This window comes from Macrobrachium nipponense, chromosome 24 (assembly GCF_015104395.2).
Source record: "Macrobrachium nipponense isolate FS-2020 chromosome 24, ASM1510439v2, whole genome shotgun sequence".
NCBI lineage: Eukaryota > Metazoa > Arthropoda > Malacostraca > Decapoda > Palaemonidae > Macrobrachium > Macrobrachium nipponense.
In genome coordinates, this window is record NC_061091.1 from 64696709 (window position 1) to 64719684 (window position 22976).

Below are 22976 nucleotides of genomic sequence, written 5' to 3' on the forward strand. Positions count from 1 at the left end.
AAAATCATTAGGTGATGGGTTTACGCATGCGCGGTTTCGTGTCTGCGCCTTGCTATCTCCCATAATCGTAGATAAGGGTTTCGTTTGAAAGAGGTAGTTTACTATAAGTTCAAAGAAAAGCAAAAATTTTTGTGCGTACACCAACCATCAGCCCAAGAGACGTGAGCATTTGTGTGATAAGAATCTTTCAAATCAACAAAATGGGCCTTGCACATCTCCGGACAGATATTGTGTGCAAGACTGGAAAGCGTGTCATTTACATTCGCATAGAAATAAGAAATGACTTCCTTCTTATTACAGTATCGTACGCACACTACAGTCTGACGTTAGTGAGGAAAATGCATAAAAATTATTTTGTCCTTTGGTTTGTCTCTCGTCAGGAGAAAAGCGGCAACGGAGGTGACGCTCGATGACGACGCGGGTTGGAAAGTTGCCAGTTATTGTCTTTGTTCTAATGTATTATTATTAGGCATTCGGTGTCGAAAGAATGAAATTTCCACCGCGATTGATGAAAAGTCCTGGAGATACTTATCCAATGAAATAAACAGCACACATTCCAAATGGTATATTGACTTTGAACGACCAAACGATCGTTACGCTCAGCTCTCCATCGAATCCAAATTTCCTCGTCTGTCAACAGCTGACAGTATGTTCGTCAAAATTGCGTACGAGAATAAAAGAATGATTGCGTGTATTTTATTTCAATTTTAAAAAGACCGTCGTCATGATTTTGATTATAAATTTATTTGTGCATTTTGGTTGGCGGGCAACTGCATCTCTGCGCAGCCACCGGGAGAGAGAAAGAGAGAGAGAGAGAGCGCGAGTGTGTGAGAGTGAGAGAGAAAGAGTGGGAGCTTCGTTGTCCAAGTCATCTACAGAGGGATGAAGCTTCGGCGTAAATATCCTCTTTTTGTGTCCGTTTAAGGTAAAGCAAGGCGACGGTTCTGTCACCAAATCCTCCTTCATGTCCCCTAGGTCACGGCGTGCCGCCCCACCCTGCCGCCTTCGCCGTATTTCGGGCGTGGGCGTGTGTTGAAATGTGTCGTTGGGCGTACCCTCTTCGGGAGCGAGCGGCGTCCATGTTTTGTTTTCGGGGGTTTGGGGATCGAGGCCAGGGGTGTTGGGGGGGAGGGGGATAGTAATGGCGGCGCTAACTGACGCCAACCTTTCCACCCCTTTTTGAATGGACTTCCTGTTGCCGCCGAGACGTTTTTCCATTCATTTAAAATTATTTTTTAAAACCAGAATTAACGTTAGAATAACGCCATCTTGTAAAGGTATTACTAGGCCTATGTTGCTTACGGTGTTCGGTTTGTGACTAGCTACTACGGCCCCGCCCCTATCTCCCCCCCGCCGCCCCCACAGCCTTCCCCCCCCCCCCCCCCCAATCACTAACAGCCGCGGTTCTCGTTTAGGCCATCGATGTCCGACGCTGAGGTACCATTTGATATTTCGTATTTTAATGACTGTTGAATTCGCTAGATATCCAAAAGAATTCGATTTCTTTTTTATTTGGAATTTTTATATGTTCGATACGCCATGATAGGGCATTGCTAGGCCTATCGTTATTTTATCATTCTTAGGCCTGATTTATAAAATTATAATGTATTTTTATCTTTCAATATCACGTGAATTCACTCAAAACCCAAGGGAGTGATTGTTAAAACTTAGCGTTTTACTGAAAAGGTGTCATTCTGTTTTTTTACGTTACCCTAGGCCTAGTTTCTAGATCAGTCTCATTTGACCGTTTCTCTGTATACCGTTTGGTAGGGTAAAATACCGAATGGCCACCTTCCCGAAAAAAGTAATTTAAACAGTTCCTGTAACCCAGGATAGACATTGTCAAGAGCCAGCGTCCGTCGAAGCAAACACTCCGAGACCTCTACTTTCCTCTCGAAGTCGGTTTTTTTCCGAATTTCGGGAAGGTGGTTGCGCTACAGTAGAGGCCGGCCATTTGGTATTTTTCCCTTTAATTCTCATCGACTGAAATATTTGCCATCTTTTTATGTCTTTGCATAAGTTTATCAGTTTATGTTTATGATATTCTCAGCTTTGGTAATTCTAAGCCCTCATTCCGCGGTAAAGTAGACTATGGCAGTTGACGTTTTCCTACGTTATTTTACTTAACAAGAATTTAAAGTATATTTTTTCGGACGACTGTAATTAGGTAGAACATCACAGCAGGCCAAGCAGGCCATCTACCATCAATGCAAGCCACCCTCCGAAAAAGTACATTATAACGCGTCCTGACACCCGAGATGGGCATCAGTCGCGACTTGTTGTTGGTGAGAACGGAGCTAAAGACCTCTACTCTCCTTTCGAAGTAAGTATTTTCTCCAAAGTTAGAAATTAAGGCCAAATTTTAAGATTTAAACAGAGGGTAACTGAAAACGGTCTCAAACGTAGTGCAAATCTCACCAAAACGCGTTCAACATTTTTACTTACAACTCGAGGTATTTAGAAGATGACGCCATCTCGATGTTTACGGAGTAGCTTGTGTCAATAAACTAACCATTTCCTGTGATAAATCCGCACACTTCAGTGTACCACAGACGCTGGAGCACTTTTATCACAACAATCGAAACACGATTTCTCATCAACAACAAGCCAGGCGTAAACAGCTGTTTGGGTAGAAGATGACGAGAAGCGTGCTCTTGGCTAATTTTAAAATAAGTAGTAAAACATCAATATTTTACATATTTTAGATGATTAATTTGAAATATTCGTTATTGAAAAAGTAACTCGACTCTGACTCAAATTTAAGTAATTATTTTTCTGAATTAGAACGTTCTTTCAAGTTCTGTATTATGACGTCACGACATCTTGACTTTCGTACCTATTGTAATAATTGCTATACTCAACTGTCATTGCAGAACAGTTTACCAGTTATTCATGCAGATTGTTATCAGCTATACATGTAATTGTTATAATCGTAATGCGCTTATATATCTTTATTATTTACTTTTTGGATATATGAAGATGTTTTACTGCTGGATTATCGCCGTAGTGTGACGCAATCGTTTTCGGTCCATGGGCCTCTGTCTGTTTTCGCACCATAAGAAATTATGGGGCCGAATTTGCAATGACCAGAAAGTCGTTAAAAGAGGAAAGTTAGCATTGAGGGGCATATGTTTTGACTGAGAAAAAATTTATTCAATAGCTAGCTTGTAAAAAAATACTTGGTTATAAAAACTTGATTGACAACTAAGCAGCATGTCTACTATGGGTTTCAGAGACATGCAAGCACGTTTTGGGCAATACCTATTTCTGTAACGAACACTCGTAACAGAACGAGATTTTTCTTTAGTGCATTACCCCCCAGTGCCGTAATTTATAAGGGTATCGTGAATCACTAATCTAAAGAATAATACACTTGTCCTTGTACTAATAGACCAAAACTCCATTATCCAGAAATGGATAGGAACACACCAGTAAACAGCTCCACCTACCCTCTCCCCCCACCTCCACCGCCACCCCTGTCCTTCTTCCTTCCTTCACCTTCCCTTCTCTCTCTCTGAAAGTTGTTGCAGTTGAAACTTATTTTTTTTCTATGATTTTTCCATCTATCTATCTAATAATAGTAGTTTACATTGGTGGATATATCTAACGATTCACTCGGTTGTTACCTGCCCATTGACCGATATATTTATACACTGATCCACTCAAACTCTCTCTCTCTCTCTCTCTCTCTCTCTCTCTCTCTCTCTCTCTCTCTCTCTCTCTGTTTCTATCGTAATTCGAAAAATGAACAAGAAAATATATTCATACTTGTATAGCATTAATTAAAATACTTTCAAGTTTTTAATTCAGTCGTAATGATGAATGTAGGTGCATCTACTAGTGCTCGCAAAATAGTTAAGCAGGACATAGGTATGTAAAATTTAAAAATGAGAGAGAGAGGAGAGAGAGAGAGAGAGAGAGAGAGAGAGAGAGAGAGAGACGAAGGAGGAATAGGAAGGGACATTAAAAATACCTGGAAATGAAAATCCCTATAATCCAATAATTATAGCCTCAGGGTTTGTCTCGAAAACCATTCAAAGGTCTGTCACACAAGTGTAAAGTTGTTTTGAAAATTTGGCAGACATGTCTCCTCATAGCGTATAGTGTTTGCTGATGAATGAGGTTGTGTTGTTTATTGTTAATTATTAACCTCCTATATACCCTACATGGTTGGGGACCCTTTGTGAATGCTGGTTTTGTGTTGGGTAAATATTTTGGAGAGAGGTTGGGAAGGAATCCGTGCGTGCGCTAATTTTCATCACGAAGACATGTTTAAACAATAATAGCCACTTGATTTATGTTTCATTTTTATGACAATTTGTGTTGGTTATGTATGCTCTAATTTTAGTTTAAAAATATTAAAAAAATTTTCATGCACAACAGTTTATATGCAGGTAATAAATATATATTAGTTAGTAATAACGAACATGGGTACATCACGTAGGGCAAAGGGATGGGCCCACTTGCCCCTCACCCGGATATCGTCATTTCAGCGAGTGAAAATATGGCTCAGGTTACTATGTCAACTGAACGACTTAAGGAGGTTACAGATTCTTTAGTAACGAACATTGACCTCCAAACTGGGTATAAGACTATAAAACAAAACGTTGAAATTGGTGAAATTAGGCTATGTATTGGAAGTATAATATACATAAATATTAAAGCAATTTTATCATTATTGCATTACTATGACAACTAGAATTCATGGAAAACAGTTTATAATAATGGAACGGCGTATGTGTGAAGCCTCCACTAATGTGGCAACGATGATTTTTGCCATTCTTAGCATGCAAACATTAAAGCATGCAAACATTAAAGGTTACATTTATTTCTGGTCATACGATTATTTAAGAAATTCAAAATACTATAAACAGACTGAAATCAATGAAAAAGTGCTAGCAAAAACAAAAAAAAATGCAAAAAAAAAAAAAAAAGCAAAAAAAAAAAAAAACCGTAGTCGTTCCTCTTTGCACTTTTCCGTATTCGTTCCTCTATGGTTTTCGGCAGCCAGATGTACGAAAACGTTAGAAACATTTGATTTTATCTACGTTAGAAATATCTGTAATTTTTCGGGGTAATTTGGTTGCAAAAAAAGGGATAATATACATGAATTAAATCAAAATTTTTAAATAACAATGTAAATTTAAACTAAATAACGAGTAAAGTAAACAGTTTAGGGAATAAAACTTTGCAGTTTCGTCGTCTGTCGTCGTCTGCTGTTTGTAATTGTGTTTATGGCGCGCGCGCTTAGAAACCAGGAACAGCAACGGGTTTCAAAGTTTTTTGCAATGTGGAGGAGTGAACTGAGACCAAAATGTGTATAATAACAATCAAATAAGCACTGTGGAGTTTCAGTTGTGATGGCAGTAAGGATAAAAAACCGCCGATTACAAGGTAAGAATGAATTCAGTTCCAACCATAACCCCGGGAATAACAAGTTTCATACTTTCACTAATATAGGCAACAAAATGTTGTTTATTGTGCTGATTACAACTGCAATCTTGAGTAAGATCAACTAAACGTTTACATACATACGCTAACATTGTTCAAATGAGTGCTGGGAAGGCTGGGGAAAGAATGGTGGCCGTCACTGATGAGAACCGTCCATGAAAAACGTAGCCGCCATATTGGATTTCAAAACTGCCTTGAAAACATATTTTACGAAGAGCTCACATGCTTATTTTAGTTCGTATGGGGCTTTCATATATCACAAATATGTTGACGAAACTTCAGTCTTTTAAATGGTATGCTTAGAGTTGCAATTGTATTCATGTTTCACCAATTAAATATCGAGTGAATAAGACCCGTCTACCGTGATGAGGGTTGGCCTGTTGTGATGTTTCCCCCTAACCCCGGGGCCCGCCCGTACTAAACAAGGCTAAATACATTTGACACCCCGTCTAATGTATTTAGACGTGTTTAGTACTGCCCCCCGGGTGCTAATTACAGTCGTCCGAATAAATATTACTTTAAATTCTTGTTCAGTAAGTAAAATAACGTAGGAAAATGTCAACTGCCATAGTCTACTTTACCGCAGAATGAGGGCTTAGAATTACCTCAGTTTATTGTACATGATCTTACGACATCCCTTGTGGCGCGTCCAGAACGCACGCCCATTTTCTGCCGAAACCTGTAGTTTTAGAACTAAAGGGTCATATTAGGTTTCAGGGAGGGATTTTGACCTTGAGGTGTAACCTGATGAATATTTATTATTTTTATGATATGCCAAGGTGCTAACCCTTATATTTAAGTATCATATACTACAATCCCATATGCACCAGTGATGCCGCCATGACCACAATCTGAGTGAGTAAACGACTTAACGTCCGTTGGAGTTGTATCCACTCAATTTGCCTCCGTGATCATCAAAATTGACCATTAGTAGGAGATGGGTATTCGATCTGACTTGACATGTTTGTTACATTTATAAACTTGTATTATTTAAAGATTGAATAAAAAACTTTGTATATATTTTATTTATAGAAATTTTTTTATATTTATCAGAGCTTAATTAGAAAAGTATATTTTTATTTTTTAACAAGGAAAGACGTAGTCGTAGTCAGTGGCCACAGAGAGATGCCAGATATCGTTATTTGACCATGTTATCAGACAAAAGACACAAAACGTAATATATACGTATAAATGAAATTATTAATAAGAAACTTGCCTTTTTTTTATGCAGGATTACCTTCAAAACCCCTTCATACAAATTACAGTAGTAGTAGTTTGACCACGTATTTTTTATTATGATTGGTAGGTGGTAACCACACTTTCGCCATAGTTGACTTGCTGAACTCAGCCACAGAGTTTGTATGTTCAAAAAGGCATCTTCCAGAATAAAACTGCTTTCCTAAAGACGTTATCTTGAATATATATCTTGTCAGTCAACTCTGCTCAGAATTTTACAACAACCATCTCATCAGAGCGCCTCAGTGGTTGGTTTGATCTTGGCCTGCCACCCAGGTGGCTGTGAGTTTAATTCTAGGGCATTCCATTGAGGGGTCAGAGATGTGTATTTCTGGTGATAGAAGTTCGCTTTCGATGTGGTTCGGAAGTCACGTAAAGCCGTCGGTCCCTTTGCTGAATAAGTTATTAGGAGCATAAGCAGCACTGACTTGAACATCCTTTTCATTTTTCTTATACAAACTGTAGCATGAGTTAACTTGCTAAACCTTAAGTGTTTTTAATTTAAAGGAGGAACCTCACTCTTTGGCCTCATGGAATTGGCAACAATGCAGATTTTTTAATTATAGAGCTGTATTGTTGTAAACAATATAAAGCACTGTATCTATACAGGATACTGCAAGTATTGCCATTTTTACCCTTTGATTGCTATAAATTAGCTTTATGAGTAGGAAATATGATAAACAGCTGACGGAAATGATTCATGACACCTTAAACAGGCCAGACATGCGGAATTTTTATTTTTTTTAATTTGAAATTTCAAGATTTAATAAAGATTAAAAAAAAAAAAAAAGTCCGAATCAGCAAAAATACCTTTTTGTTTTCAGGTCCCCTTAAACTTGGTCCAAGATGAGTGATGGAATGCTATCATTGTCGTGGAATAACCACAAAGCCACATTCTGCCATGTACTTTCCACACTCAGGGAAAAGGTCAGTCCAATGTTATCTGTATGGTTGGGTCTACACTGCAAAATTTGTATCATGTATTGCTTTATTTCTGTATATACATTTTTGTGCTTGATATCCATTTTGACATCCAGTTTTATCACCATGAAATATGAGAGTCTAACAGTTAAAATTTCATGTTTGGTCCTTTTCCATCCATGGTATATACTGCATATTGCTTTATGTGCAGTAGTAACCGTACAGCCTGTTCATTGAGGTTTAAGCTGTACTTTTTTTATTTTCTCTCACTTTAGGAAAAATACACGGACGTCACTGTAGCGTGTGAAGGACGGTTTTACCCGGTGCACAAACTAGTTTTGTCAACGTGTAGTGAATATTTTGAAAAGATTTTTGACAATACACCATGCAAACATCCAGTGATAGTATTAAAAGACATAGCATGGGATGAGTTAGAAGCGTTGTTAAGTTATATGTACGATGGTGTGGTTAGTGTTGCTCAAAATGACCTTGCTCGATTGATCAAGGCAGCGGAAGTGTTAAGAATAAAGGGGTTAGCTGTCCCTGATGAACCTCCACCAACTAGAAATGATGTCAGCAGTAGAAAATCTACGTTTCGAAGTTCTGACGACAGAAGTAGTCCACATCCAAAGCGTAGAAAAAGAGAAGAAAATGCTCCTCAAAGTAGTGTATATAGATCTCCCTCCTCCTCTCCGATCAGAGCGTCCCCAGGTCTTTCAGAATCCGAACCAAATAGAACACAGACAGACACTCGGTGGAAAGACCACATGAGTGAACAGTCTTCTGACAGACCTTTAGATGACAGATTGCATCAATCTGCATCTGCTACCTCATCGTCCCCAAAAGCACCTGTGGAGGTTAGTGAAATTCTATTCTATTTTTCTATTGAAGGTGAATGTAAAAGTTTATGATCTAACTTGAGCCATCTTTCTACTTCATTGATGTTTTTATTGCTTGATATAGTTTCCTTGCTGTTGAAATCACAATTAAATATTATTGCTCTTACTTTGCAGGTTATGGTGGATGAAAGTCTTGTCAAAGAGGAGGTTGAGGATACTGTAGATAATAGAGATGATGTGATAGATGCAGGGATGGACTATGGATCTTTAGGGAGTGATTCTAAGTTAGATGGTTCAGTGGGGGATGAAGATGGGCAAATGTTACCTAATAAATTTGAACAGAATATTAGTTCCCAGTCAGAATCGCAAAGTCAGCCGTTACCTGATGCAGTTGTAGAGGCTTTAGCTGGCCCCTCAGGGATGCAAGGGGTAAGTGATTCAAGTTTTGTATTTGTGATGATACAGACATGCTATCATTAATAAAATCATCAAGGTTTCAATGTACGTTTTGGATTGATATTGTTTAGAGGAATGAAATTCTTGCTACCATTAAGGTCACTTCTGTGATTTGGAAAGAAAAATCTGTTTAACAAAGTTAAAAAGGTTCACATTCTCTTGTTTAACAAAGTTAAAAAGGTTCCCTAGAATGTGTTCTGGGTTGATTCTTGGTTTTTCATAGACAAGCTTTTTAGGGTACGTATGTATTTATTCATGCCTCGTAAAGGGATGACATTGCATACGCACAAAGTGATTTCAAGTTAAGAATAAATCAATACATAACCCATTTCCCATAATTCTAGTATGGTGGTTGATTTCCTAAAACTCAGGTTTACATGGGCCTGCTGATATACTTATGATTTTGTTCTTTCTTCTAACTAGTGGTTGGGTGGGTGCGATGTGCCTGGTAGTTTCTCCGGAATGGAGGGATATAGTGGCGATGGTAGCCAGGATGTGCACCCACCCCAGCAGGGGCCACCTGTCAGTGGTGTTCAGTCAGGAGCACACCAGATGGTGAGTGTTACAACTTCTGTATTTTGGAAGGGTTGAAGCCATCTTTGGGTTTGGTTGAGATTCCATATTGATGTTTGTGACTGGAATAAATCTGTTATTTTATATATACCATGTACGTATTCTGTGCTGTGTAGTTTAATGAAACTTGATTCCTTCCACAACAACGAAAAATCCTAAGCCTTTTATTATTAAAAAGTTGCAAAGTAATATGGTTATTTACCATTGTTTACTACATGCAAATCAATTTCAACGCACTGACCCGGACTAGTGATTTTTCTCAGAAGCAGAATAAAAAAGAAAACTGCCTAGCTTTGTATACTGTAAATTGCCTTACCACTTTTAGTAAAAAAAATGTATCTTGTAATTCCCATTTGTATCTTGGCTAGCCTTAATGTTAGTCAATGAAAACACTCTAATTAAAGCTTTAAATGAGTGACAAACAGGCAGCTGTGTAACAGTTCTGTTTAAAAGTTTCAAGTATACAAATCAAAATTATATTGTATTTCAGTAACATTTTATGGATATTGGTCATTTTCAAGGTCTAGGTCTTTGCTTGCTTTGTGAAAACTGGAAGAATCAAGTCTAAATAGGGTATGTTTTAATTTAGTTTAGCCAGTTATTCTTATGGTAGCAGGCTTTGAAAAATATTGAGTGGTATTTTATTATAAAATGAACACCCCCTGTGCAGATTATGATGCAGATACACCTAGAATTCCTGCATAGGATGAAGCAAAATAATAAGTCTTTATCATTCTCAAGTGGTAGGAGGGGGAAGCTCGTAGGGGCACGTGAGGAAGGTATATTTTTAACGTGTAAGTTAGTTAAAAGGTTATGTTAAACATCTATGTAAGGAATTGGATTTAAATGCTTTTGCATGGTTAGTTAAAATATCAGATTTTGTTGGATTCCATCATTAACTAGTCAGACAAAATTTAGCATTCGGAGTGAGAGTCCAAAGGGTTATGGAGTTATGTGGTTACTTTTGTTTCCAGATTATTTGATGATATAGAAGCCTTCTCACATTTCAGTTATTTCTGTGTAAATCTATATCTACAATGAGTCAGACCAGTGGCACTCACACTAAATTTCATCCTTTCATTGTCATGCTTGAGCCTCAGTCATATTTTATATTCCAAGGGATTTCTGTTTCTTTCATGGCTGTGGTATCATTGTGCCTTATTTCCTATCCCACTTCCTCTCAGTAGTCTTGCTGTTCAATTTCTTATCACTACTTCTTAATGCATGGGGCCGGGGGTCGTAGGGTCTTAGTTTAACTTTGACATTGTACTTCATCTCATTCATTTTTTAGGTGTCTTCCTACAAAGAAATATCCTTTGAATAGTCACAGGTTCATGGATGGTTGTGGCTTTTCCAAAGCAAGAGACTTAGTATACATGTAAACATTTCCTATTGTCTTTATTTAGTGCTATGTATCACATTCCCTTCATGTTATAGTGTAGTGGTTTGCCAGTAGTGAATGTATTGGGTGGTTGTTTTTGACATTTTTCTCTTGAAGTTTTTTTAAATAAGGTTTTATTCCGTTTCCAGTTGATCCACTAGTGGATTTTGTCTCAGTCTTCTGAAAATTTTTTTTTTTTTTAGTAATGTAATAAATCTTTTTGGGATGTATTGTAATTGCTTTAAGGTTATGTATTCCTTTTCATTCCTTAAGCTATAGTATATAGGAATGCTTTGTTCATTTCAGGTGTATTAGTATATACATTAATTTTTTTGAGTTTTATTCAATTGTTCAGTTGGATATCTACTAATTTATTCAGTGGTTCATTTTGGATATCTGCTGAATTAGTTGCTCAGAATTTTTACAGTGTTGCTATGTCATGATTTCTTTCTGGGTCAGAGTTTGGTTAGGTTATTGTTTACCCACATCCTAAGTATCAGGTAGCCAATGTTTTCTTGCCAAAGTCTATCTTCTGGGTTTGTAGCTCATTCATGCCTTCCTTAGGTTGCCAAGATGAGAGGTTTACTTTGCACCCGACATGCTTTCTCATGAGCAGATTCTTGTCCTAAAAGTGGGTTTGAAGGCATTGATCATCAAGGACTAGCTGAGCTGTTGCACTATAGACTGGTCTCTGGTTTCTGTAAATCTCTTGACTTGCAGCTTTAGTTATCACTTATGCAACAAGTTTTCTCTATTTTTTTAAATTTTTTATTTAGGAGTTTACAGGTAATGGTTATTGTAAGGGAGTTTTGTTTTTCTTTGGGCTGCTTACTTTGTTCTTTGTTCTCTTTTGTTGGCCTGAGATACATTGTTCTCATTGCCTCCTTATTCTTTGATACTGTATCCCAACCCCTTGTCTTAGTGGCTTTCCTCTTATTTCTGTCTTCTAAAAAGGGTTCATGACTTCTTTGCAGGGGCATTGGCATGTGGTGATCTCATGTTATTACTAGAGATCCTTGGCTGCCTCCTCTAAGACCACATAATTTCCCTCCAGCAGAAGTCAATGGAAGTATGAGATACTGTAGAGAGAGGATAGCCACTGACCTGGCCTGACTCTGGTACTAGCGGCATTAACCTCCTCCTTCAAGATGAGGCATGGGTTTCAGGAGTGGCCAAGGTGAACTATTAACCTCTTTGGGATGCACCTCCGTCTTGATCACCTGACGGGCGGTTAGCTGATATATCCTGCTGAACCTTCACTTGTTATGGTAGTATCTTGTCAGTGAATTATGAGACAAACTCAAAACCACTGCTACACAGTTGGCCATCTTCAACATGGGAACTTTGGTTGTATTTTCCATATCACATGCCAAGAAACTTGCACTAAAAAATTTTCTAAAGCATCAATCCTTATCCTGCAGTGACTGGAGACATTTTCAGGTTAAAAAATCTAACTCCCCCTCCTGCAAAGATATGAGATTTGCCTACAAAAGGTTTTGCCCAAGGAGGTTAGAGAGGATAAGTGTTGACTTTTCTGTGGACGGTGTCTCAAACTTCTGCTAGTTTTAGCTTCAAGATGTTACATTAGGAATTTTAAAATTTAGATATTTTCTTGCTGTGGGCCATATTGCAAGTTGGGGGGAGGGGGGAGGTGGATCTTTGATGAGTGGTTATTTATCGTTACCTTCAGTTCCCCCTTTCTGGGTCTTTGGTGTACTCTGATTTTTGATTCTGTATAATGAATCTGTCACTCTGAAGTGATTCAGACAGTGTAGTCAGTTGGGTTGTGATGAAACAGATGTTTTCGGGATAAGATTTTTCACACAATCATTAATGACATAGGGAGTAGAGACAAAAATTTTCATACATACTTGTAAAAGACATAGGGAGTTATAACAGATTTTTCATACATACTCATTAAAGAGATAGGGAGTTGTGACAGAATTTTTCATACATAACAATGGCAGAGGGAGTGCTGTCTTCCCATATCCACAAGGTTGCCTAGCTTTCTTTACTTAAAATGGGAGTAAATTGGGATGAAACAGAGACACATCCAGGGAGAATAGAATGTACACATTCAGAATTTTCTGTATATAAACTATAATAAAGAATTTTTAAATCTGAGAAAAAAGGTCATTAGTATATGGTTATTGTCCTTGTATTTGTAAATCTTTTGTTTTACATAAAAACATTGGAGTATTGGTGGTCAGTGGAACTAATTACTACACTCATTTCTCACATTTGATGTGTCTTTGAGTTCAGTTACTTGACGACAAGACTTATTCATTGAGTGTATCCTATGCAGAAAATTCAAAACTACCAAGGTAAGTGCATACATTTAACAGCTGAACTGATTTGTTTCACTTGTGCACTGGGTATTTGGTATTTAGATAAATGAATGTAGGGGAGCAGTGCTTCTATATTTTATTTACAGAAATTTTCAGGGTTAGGACTTCTTTTATGAAAGGTTGTTGATATTACATTGAGTGATGGATTACTGTGTATATGAATGGAGTCAAAGCTTAGTGGGACATTTCAGGTTTTTAAAATTGTAAAGTGATTTTTAATTAGTTTTTATTTTAGTCTGTTCAATACCTTAACTAGAAAGTGTACATAAAAGCCAAAATAGCAGAAAGGATAGTATGTATATCATACAGCTGGTCAAGTAACAGATCAACCCTTATATTGTCGTATGCAGCAACTGCAAAATATAAAAGCCAAGCATATGGCTTAGCATCAGCCTAAATTTCAATTCTAGTGCTTACGGAAGGACTCCAAATTTATCCAGTATTCAAGTCTTTCCCAAATAAATTGTACAAATTGAAGTGTTGAACCCTCTTTATGTTTCTTCACCATAACTCAGTTACCATACAATGGGCAACAAGTGTCGGTGAGAGGTTCAGCAGCTAAAGAACCTTTCAGTCAAAGAAATATTTTCATAAGCATTCATTCATTGCTATTTCCAATTACTATAGTTAGCATAAGTTTTCAAGTCAATGAAAGTAAACAGTGTACTCTCTCACAATAGAATAATTAAGGGAATTTTAAAATTACCAGTAAGGGCTGAGTGCTTAGCTGCTCCAGGGTTCAATTTTAATCTTAAATTACATAGTCCAATCCAATTTATCCAAATTATACATACAATACACTCTTGAACACCATTATGCAAAGAGTAAAATTTAGATGTCTACAATATGTCCACATGACTTGTTTTTATGTGGAGTTTGTTGCTGTGTCCTTTCTTCAACAAATAAAAAAGTTTATAATTCACAGATTGTTTGAAACTGGAATAGTAAATGGTCAGAATGTTGGAAACTGCACAAATATAGTCACTTAAGGACTTCAGGAAATGTTGGAAGTTATTATATAGTTTTAAGACAGGAATACAAAATTGTTGCTTAGTATTTTGTGTGTAAGGGAGAGAGAGAGAGAGAGAGAGAGAGAGATATTTGTGGCTGGATGTTAAATTTTATCTCAGTTTAACCACTTTGTGATATATTGGCAGTTGTCAGTAAGAACTTATATTGAATGAGCATACTGTATGATTGTTGTGTTGCGCTGTGTTTGGTAACACTTATGTGGTGATTAGGTCTCTTGATGATGTTTTTCAGTGGTGCATTTGAGCAAGAGTGCTTTTGGGAATGAAATATATATATTTAAATTTCAAGCTGCCACAATATGGAGTTACCAGTGAACTTTGGAAGAAATCAGTTTAGCTGTTACTGCAGTATAATTAAGTAGACTTGATGTATTTTTGACGTACCAGTTTGATTCCAAGTCACAGGTCACATATGGAATCTCAGTTTTGCATCTGTTTGTTGTGGCTCTTATTTAAACTGAAGAGTTCTTTTTTCAGGTACATTTCATCATATAATGTAAGGTATAAGGAACTTGTTTGAATTGCCTAGATACATTGGATGTTCTTTTTTATATCATAAATATTATGTGAACCATACCCAAGATGGCTGCTCTTCTCATGTTATTGAATTATTTTGATCAAAGTTTCCATCATTTAAGATTGTCAAAAGTAATGAGAGTTTGAGATTACCAAGATGTTCAACACCTATTTACTGACTACTGTAGATACCAGTTAGAAAAATTAAGTCCGTTTGCTCTGCTTATGAGTAAATTTGTAACTAGAAATAGTTTGACATGTGCCATAACTTTTGACCTAGATGCATGTAGGCCGCTGGAAATTGCATCTGTAGATATAATGCAAGAGGTGACAATTTGAGGTAATGCGGTAGAATATGGTATGAATAAGTTCTTTTTATTCACCCAGAAGTGCTATGTATGATTTATTAGTTTCATAAATTTTTCCAACGGTTGAACCCCATTAATTATGTGTTAGCGTATTTCCTTGCAGTGAATGCGTTTGTGTTAATATCTTACACTGTTTTTGGCCTGTGTAATAAAATGATTAAATTCAGTTGTCTTGTGTGGGTAGGCACTGGCACTTTGATTGCCGTGTTCAGCAATACATAGATGTTATTCTGCTGTCTTTAAATACATCTTAATTTTGTTGTTGCAAGTTAATTCAGTAAGTTTTCGTCTTTAGCCTAATTGCGGTGTTTCATTTCACAGTGTTCATTTATGCTATTTTGCTTGTTTTAGTTCCACTTGACTGGTAATTATTTAGAAGGTGTATTTCTGAATAATGTTTTGAATAATTTGCACTGAAATTTATCCTTGAGTTTGTGAATTCTAACAACATATTTGCATATGTGATTTTTGGGACTCATTTAATGACTGGGGAACCGTGTTAATGCTGGTTGTTTCTGTGGTGTTTATCGTACTTTATTGTAAGCGGTTGCCTTCTTGAGATTTTAATGCCTTCATGTCTTCCCTTAATAACAAATTCCACTTTCTGTATGTCTTGTATGGGTTTCCTCAGCAGATGGAAACAATCTGTAAAGATAGGCATGTTGGCCAGTGGTTCCTGTCATACAGGCATTACACTAAGACTAGTGACCACCTACGAGAGTATTCTGTTAGGTTGTGTCCTTAGCATTATACACAAGAATATTTTTGACTGCAGTTACTTCTTGTGTTCTCATGTGCATCACAGGTGGCTTGAAGATAGGTCTTAACAAAGTTTCACTTGGGGCAGCCATCCTTAAGGCACGCAAGTTTTTGTGGTCATTGCAGCTGTTATCCCAACACTGTTGGATGCTGTATACTACTTGATTAGACAAGGATTGTGGACTTCATTTTTGTGTTAACTGATTTTGATTAGGGCCTTGCTTCTGTGGCTTTTGTAGGCAAAGCTCAGTCATTGGATTACTGTAACCTGATGGTGGTTTCTTGAGTTATTTTAACTTTTCTTCATCTTTGGAGGACAAAAACAGTTTCCTCCCCCCCTTTTTGCATGTAGTCTCTTGTTACTATGAAGATTTGGTCCCTGGTAGTGAAGTACAAAGTGCTGTCTTATCTTTGGATCCCATGACTGGGTTGCTGAAAACAGACTACTTTACTTGGCAAGCATTGCTTCCTCTGAGAGGAGGGACATGTGATCGTAGCACCTTAGTGGCGTGGTTGGTATGGTGTTTGCGTCCCACCTTGGTCGCGGGTTCGATTCTTGGCCATTTCATTGAGGAGTGAGAGACGTTCATTTCTGGTGATATAAATTCACTCTCGACGTGGTTCGGAAGTCACGTAAAGCCGTTGGTCCCATTGCTGAATAACCATTGGTTCCATACAACGTAAAAGCACCATACAAACAAAAGACGTGATCGTATTGTATACTATTACGTTTTGCTGCTTGTATTAGCCTTCTGGTGTTCACTTAGAAAAAGCATAACTGAGGTCTTGTAGGAGGTTTGAGTAAGTTCTCTGAAGGTTTCTCAATCTTTTATTTGTAACAAGTTGGTTTGACTGGAATTCTTTGAATAGAAGAAAGGCAAAAATATACGGTGAATGTGTTTGGTGTTAAGGGAGAGAGGGGGTTCTTGGTGTTAAGGGAGAGGGGGGGGGGTTCGTGTCCTATCATCATGTCATCAATAGGAATAATTTCATAGGGGGTCTCCTCTGTTGGAGATGCACGTTTCTTTGGCAGCTCTAGGACTTCTCCCCTGTCTAATTCAATTACTTTGACAATGTGCAAGTTGACAGGAGGATATTTAGAATGTGCTGAGCATTTTGTCATAGGACATCCCCTTGGTTTATGCTTTTGTCTCTTCTGTCTACTTGGAAAAGACCCATGTTAGACCTCTTCACTTTGACAGGAAACTAGAGGTCCTCTGTGCATGGTCCCAGAATTGTTCGTTGGAGTAGACTCCCCCCTTCTGCCTTCTGAGAACTCGGGAGGTCGAACAATGGAGTGCCCCACCTGCCTTCCTTGAATCTTCTTAAGTACTTGGAAAGTTACAGGGATGTAGACTTAGTTGTCCTGTACGTTCCATTCCCCCAAGACCAGGAGCTCTTTGAGATGAGCACCTCAACCTTCAGAGGAGGCTCCTGAGTACAAGAACGCATTCAGAGGTGTGAATTAAGGGCAGTGCCCTTTGTGAAGCTTCAAAGTCTTAGGTTAACCCCAGTAACTTTAGGTTAACCCCAGTAGCTCTTTGTAACCCCAAGCTGAGTGACTGAGAGAGATTCCTCCTTAGCACAACCTTCTTCAGTCTGTTGTGGAGAGATGCCACCAATCACTAGGATCTTTATCTCTTCATGTCAGGAGTCAGTCCAATATCTCTTTCAGGAGATTTTTCCTGTGGAACAACGACTCAGATGTAAGGCTATTACCTCAGAGGATCTTCATCACCCTTGTACAAGATAAGCCGTCTACTGCAGTGATTGGTGTCATCGAAAGGGTTTATCTCCTCTCAGAGTTCCTGTTTGGTAGACAAGATCTTCTGAATGTTTTTCAGAACAGAGGAGGTTTCTTCTGTTGATACTGGCGAGGAGCTACTCTGATTAGTTTGTCTGAAGAATGCAGGCCTGTCTCGCCCTCAGAATTCTTGGTGTGGTTCAGTAGCTTTGAGCAGTCTTTGTTCACCTAGGAAACTCAGACCTCCATGTGTCAGTCATCTCTCAGGAAACTTACTTTGGAATGAGTTTTCCCTCTGACCTTGGCTTCCCTGGAAGGTTTGGAAAGCCTCGGTGTTCCTTGAAGCACTGCGTTGTTATCCGAACATTTTGTGTCCTAAGTTTGTGTTGTAGACTTCATGTTAATATAGGACAGGTCAAGAAAGGTGTCGTAAAACACCCTTTCGGTTTTCTACACGAGGTGACTAGACAAGCCGACTCCACATCGTCAAGTTCCCCCACTAATTGGGTACTTGCAGATGCGCTTGACACTAGAGGAATATGTTCCTCCCTGGCATTTTAAAGTACTTATCTGTTCAAACCACTTTCACTTTCTGCTTAAAGAACGTTGCCCACACAGATCCTTGGACAAGTCTTGGACATGTTCTCCATGGGTCCAGTGGTGGCTGTTCAACAAGTGTTGACTCATATAGTGCCCCTGGCAGGACAGTTTGTATCTTGTCTAAGGTATTTGTGTGGAGTAGGGAGGAGGGAGTGACTGGCCTCTCTTCTTTCCCCTTTCTCCATACCTACGGGCAGTTGGGAGACTAGGCACATTATACTCTGGAACTGGCTTGATGCAGGCGAGTGTTGCAGCCATACTGTTACAGCACTTTTAATGTTTCATGCAACATGCAAATCTGCTTCTCAGTAGCTTAAACTCTTCTCTCCAGCAAGGGGAGTGAAGAGTGGAGACAAACCAGTTTCTTGTGGCTGACATAGATTGTTGCCTGAACAGATAGTTCTTTAGGACTTGCATGAATGCAGTGAATCTGGTTATATTTCAGTGTTTTGAACCCAGTGGACGAGTGTTAGATGTCCACGTATCTAACATCTCAAAGGCTTAGGTCCTCTTCTTTAGCAACCTCATTTCCAAGAAGAATGATCGGGTGTGCTGATCCTCCAGTTGGTTCAGCATTATCATACTGCCCCCCAATTATGAGTCTTATCCTATGGTGAAGACAGAAGTTGTGCTCTGCATATGAACAAATGACAAATCTTTAATTTATATTTTTCATAGCTAACAAACGTGAGGACTTAACATTGACTGCCCAACACTAGCCGTCCCTCTTACATTACATCCTGGGCAGGAAGAAGACTGATGCCTCACTGGATTCAAGTGCACTCTCTCAACTTCCTTCCACCTGAGCTAATGCACTGGATGCCAGAGATTCCTTGCATTAACAATCTGTTTCTAATTGGTTTCCAGTTGCCACCAGAAGATTTATCCTATTGTTAAGACCTAAGGTTTGTTAGCTATGAAAAATACAAATTAATAGAAAATTTGTCATTTTTAGTAATCTTCATATAACCCTGATTGAAGAGCAAATTGATGAGGGTACAAAATGATTAAGGAATCAGCTGCTAGCAATCCATGCAGTGAAGAAGTAAGCACGCCATCCGTGGAATAGTTCATACGCGCAACAAACCTTTTGTCTTAACAATTGGATAATCTTCTAGCGCTAACTGGAAACCAGTTAAAAACAATCAAAGATTGTAAAACAAGGAATCTTTGGCATCTGGCAACTCATGCATATACAAGACGGATCTTGGTCATTGACCAAGCTCAGAACCCCTGTGATGTGCCAGTTTTTCTTTACCGCCTTGGGGCGGTTTTTTTATCGTAGCCTGCGCTTTGTTTCTATTTATTCAGCCTAGAAGTTCCATCTCCCCTCCTTATTTCATCTTTATTATTATTTCAATCAAGATCTTATCCATTCACAATTGGTCCTTGATCCCCTTTATCTGCCGAGAGCAACCAGATTTGCTGAAAGCAGGGGCTTCATTTTCTTAGTATAATTAACAATAATAATACAGCATTTGTGCTGCACAGTGATAACATAACTGTTATCACCCTTTTGCCTGAATCTGTTTGCAGCATTTTGCATCAGCATCTTCTGGCGTTGATATAATGGACATGAACCCTGTGTCGTTGGGTTGGCTGAATAGTTATTTAAGAAATTTGCAAATTTCTTTAACTTTGCTTTCAAGAGTTATACAAGCTGAACTCTTGTTTTTTTTGACATTTTATTTTATTTTTTATTTTTGAATGGATTGCAATTGTTATTGGGTCAGATTATCAGGATCCTTTTAACATTATGCCTTAAATTTCCGTATTTCACAACTCATTTTATCGTTTGCTTTCATTTCTCAGTCTTTGATTATGGTACTGAATTACCTACTTGGTGCAATGCCAGGGCTTTGTCCCCTAGTGCCATGCACTTGTCCTTCCATGTGACAATTTCTTTTGACATGTATGTCCATTGAAGTTTAAAGTATTGTAACTCAGAGAATTTTAAATTGATAAGTGTGTTACCATGATAAGCTTCGTCTGCAATCATTTTGAAGCATACTTTATATATGTGGTAATGGTCTTAATTTCATGTCAAGTCCAGTGAAATGATACTTGTGTGTCTTCCACCTATGCTGTAAGTCCATGGAGTTTTTAGCCGTTGCCATTGTTTCATTTAGGATCAGAAGTATTGGCACATGTTTAACAGAGGTTTATATGCTATAGCTTGTTAAGATTGTCATAAAAATACTTTTTAGTGTATGTGTTGACAGTTTTTTAATGCATAGGGTTGATTTGGAATAGGAAAATATTCATCATGTACACACTGTGAATAGGTCTCTCTCTCTCTCTCTCTCTCTCTCTCTCTCTTCTCTCTCTCTCTCTCTCTGTGTGTGTGTGACTAGTTTCAGTCAACTGCTTAGCAGTTGTAGATGTAAGTCCCATAAAAGAATTTTTGTTGGAATTTTCTTCTGCACAAGTACTAAATATTTATGGTGGTTAATTTTAATCAATAACATAAAGGAAAAATTACTACTGAAAATATTATCTTATGATTGGTGAACCCTTTGAGAACTAAGAATATATTGACATAGTGGGCAGGTTAAATTATCTCGTCAAAATCATTGCTTGTGTTGGTGTTTCCCTTAGGCCAAGCTTTCATAACTTTAGACCTGTGTTATTCTGTTTTTAAAAGGTTTTACATAGTCTAATTTTCTTAGTTTGAACTCCATTCCTTCTTTCCTTGAAGTATACAACTCAGAATTGTCCCCCATACTCATACATAGGGCCAAGATAATTTAGTACCACATACTCAGTGTGAAGGGGAAATACTAAAATATTCCAAGGAAGATGAACATAGGTGAAGGGTTGAGATACATTGGTTTGAATATTAATTATCCATTGAGTATGTGGTTGAGGTTCAAGTGAATGAAAGTTATTTTCATGTTTTAAATAGTAGTAGTTATGCCTGTTCCTTATCCCTAGTTAGTAGCAACACAGTTCATTCTTCCGTGTCGTCAAATGTTTACGAATTATGTTTTCAACAGTTGTTTCTGTGATCGTGTAGTAGACAGGTTGCTCTTTTTATTTCATTTTTTTTTTCTGTGGTCACTTATGAAATAGAGGTTGTTGACTTGGAAGTAAGAACATTTATACTCATTTGGTACTACAGTATAGTTGATATGCTAATATTGTAGTGTTGGTGTAATTTTTGTCAAGAATTGAAAATGATGGAAACTTTGAATAATGTAGACATTGAATTTATACTATTGATATTGATGAATTTTATATGATTATGGCATTTGTAGTTATATTTTGCATTTGGTGTAGGATATACCCGTAATATGTAACTGAAGTAACAATATACTGGAGGCAAACATCATGTCTACTGTATCCAGGCTTGTCTGGCTAAGTTATACATTTTCTGACCTTCCCTCTGGTATATTTGTTGGTCAGACGTAAGCAGTGTAATATTGTGGTTGTTGTTCTTGTGCTGATTTTGCCGTGAGAAGTTTTGACAAGGCGTAGTTGTCCTAATGAAGTAGTTAAGTGTTGCTTAAGAGTTCAGTCAATATTTTAAGATGTCAACCAACTAGTATAAATATTTTACGAAAGATAAATGACAAGATCTGCAACCAGTATACTTTTTGGAAAGGTCATGAATCATTCTATATTACATATGTTGAAACTAGGCGTTAGAAATTTGCCAGTGGCATACACGTTATGTTGTCTGTATTATACTTGGTGAAAATGGACGATCTCTTTAACAACAAAAAGGCAATATTTATACCCACAAATATTAATCTTGAAAACCTTTAGCGGAAAACTTGTTAGGGTTGGAGTAAGATAGAAATCTTCAGTGGCAATAATGCCTTCCTCTGGTTTTAAGAAAACCATCATTAAACATGTCAGCCATCAGTCAGTCCTGCTGTCTGTAATTCAGATGCTTGGTAAAAAGTTACACGGTAGGCTTCGTCAGTTATTTTTAGCAAGCAAGTATGGTATTCCCTAGGGTTGGCATGTCTCCGGAGACATTGTTAGCTATGAGGAATGGTGTTCAAGGGAATCCATATTTGCTTTGTGGTAAAAGTTCAGGGGCTGGGGTAAGAGCATTGAAATCAAGTCTGACTGAAATGAGGAGTTTTGGCACCCCCGAATTGGACAAAGATTTTCTTGCCAAGTATTTTGCCAAGACCCCTGATGGCCAGTGGCAGTGGTTGGCATTGGTCCTTGTAAGGGTTTTTAACAGCAGGGATTGATCCTTTTGAGCCAAAAGGCTCCTCCGTAAAATTTTTTTATTTCATCTACATTATTCACTGGTTAGTTTCAGCGGTAACGTTTAAGACTGCAGTTTTGAATTAAGGTTGAATTTGCAGAAAATGCTAAAATATCACAGAATTTTTGAACACTTGCATGTTGTTCGGTACTTTGGTTCGTGCTTATGTGCTAGTTATTTAAAGATTTAATTATCTGCATATTTGTTGATGTATATCTTTTGTTTTTTAAGCACACACATATACTACCTTCATAAATTTGTTCATTATTAATAAATAAATATACAGGCTTCTATGTCATGTAAGGGTCAACAAAGCTTGACAAATTTTTATCCTCTGAAGATTTGTCAGGTTGTCTATAAATATGTTAATTACATATGTATGTAGAGATACCAGTACTGTTATATACGAATGAACAATGTGTAATTATGCAATGAAGCCATGCAAATTTGATAAACTTGGAAATCAGCCTTTAGAAATCCTATTTCCAGTTAATATCTAACACATACAGAGGTGGATATGATGAAAGT

At 37.7% G+C, this 22976-nt stretch overlaps 1 protein-coding gene across 50 annotated transcripts in view; it reads left to right on the forward strand.

Moving 5' to 3' along the window:
- Positions 1 to 772: 772 nt before the first annotated feature.
- LOC135205696 (zinc finger and BTB domain-containing protein 7C-like) overlaps positions 773 to 22976 on the forward strand; it is a 262909-nt gene continuing 240705 nt past the window's right edge. For 44 of the 50 annotated variants that reach the window (XM_064236632.1, XM_064236637.1, XM_064236639.1 and 41 more), the window contains exons 1-5: positions 773 to 925; positions 7512 to 7614; positions 7884 to 8465; positions 8622 to 8876; positions 9327 to 9458. In XM_064236632.1, the coding sequence (XP_064092702.1) occupies positions 7534 to 7614; positions 7884 to 8465; positions 8622 to 8876; positions 9327 to 9458 (1050 nt within the window). In that variant the 5' untranslated portion in view covers positions 773 to 925; positions 7512 to 7533. Of the gene's footprint in view, positions 926 to 1142; positions 1278 to 7511; positions 7615 to 7883; positions 8466 to 8621; positions 8877 to 9326; positions 9459 to 22976 lie in introns of those variants that run through there. The other 6 variants (XM_064236669.1, XM_064236668.1, XM_064236666.1 and 3 more) reach the window with 3 other exon arrangements.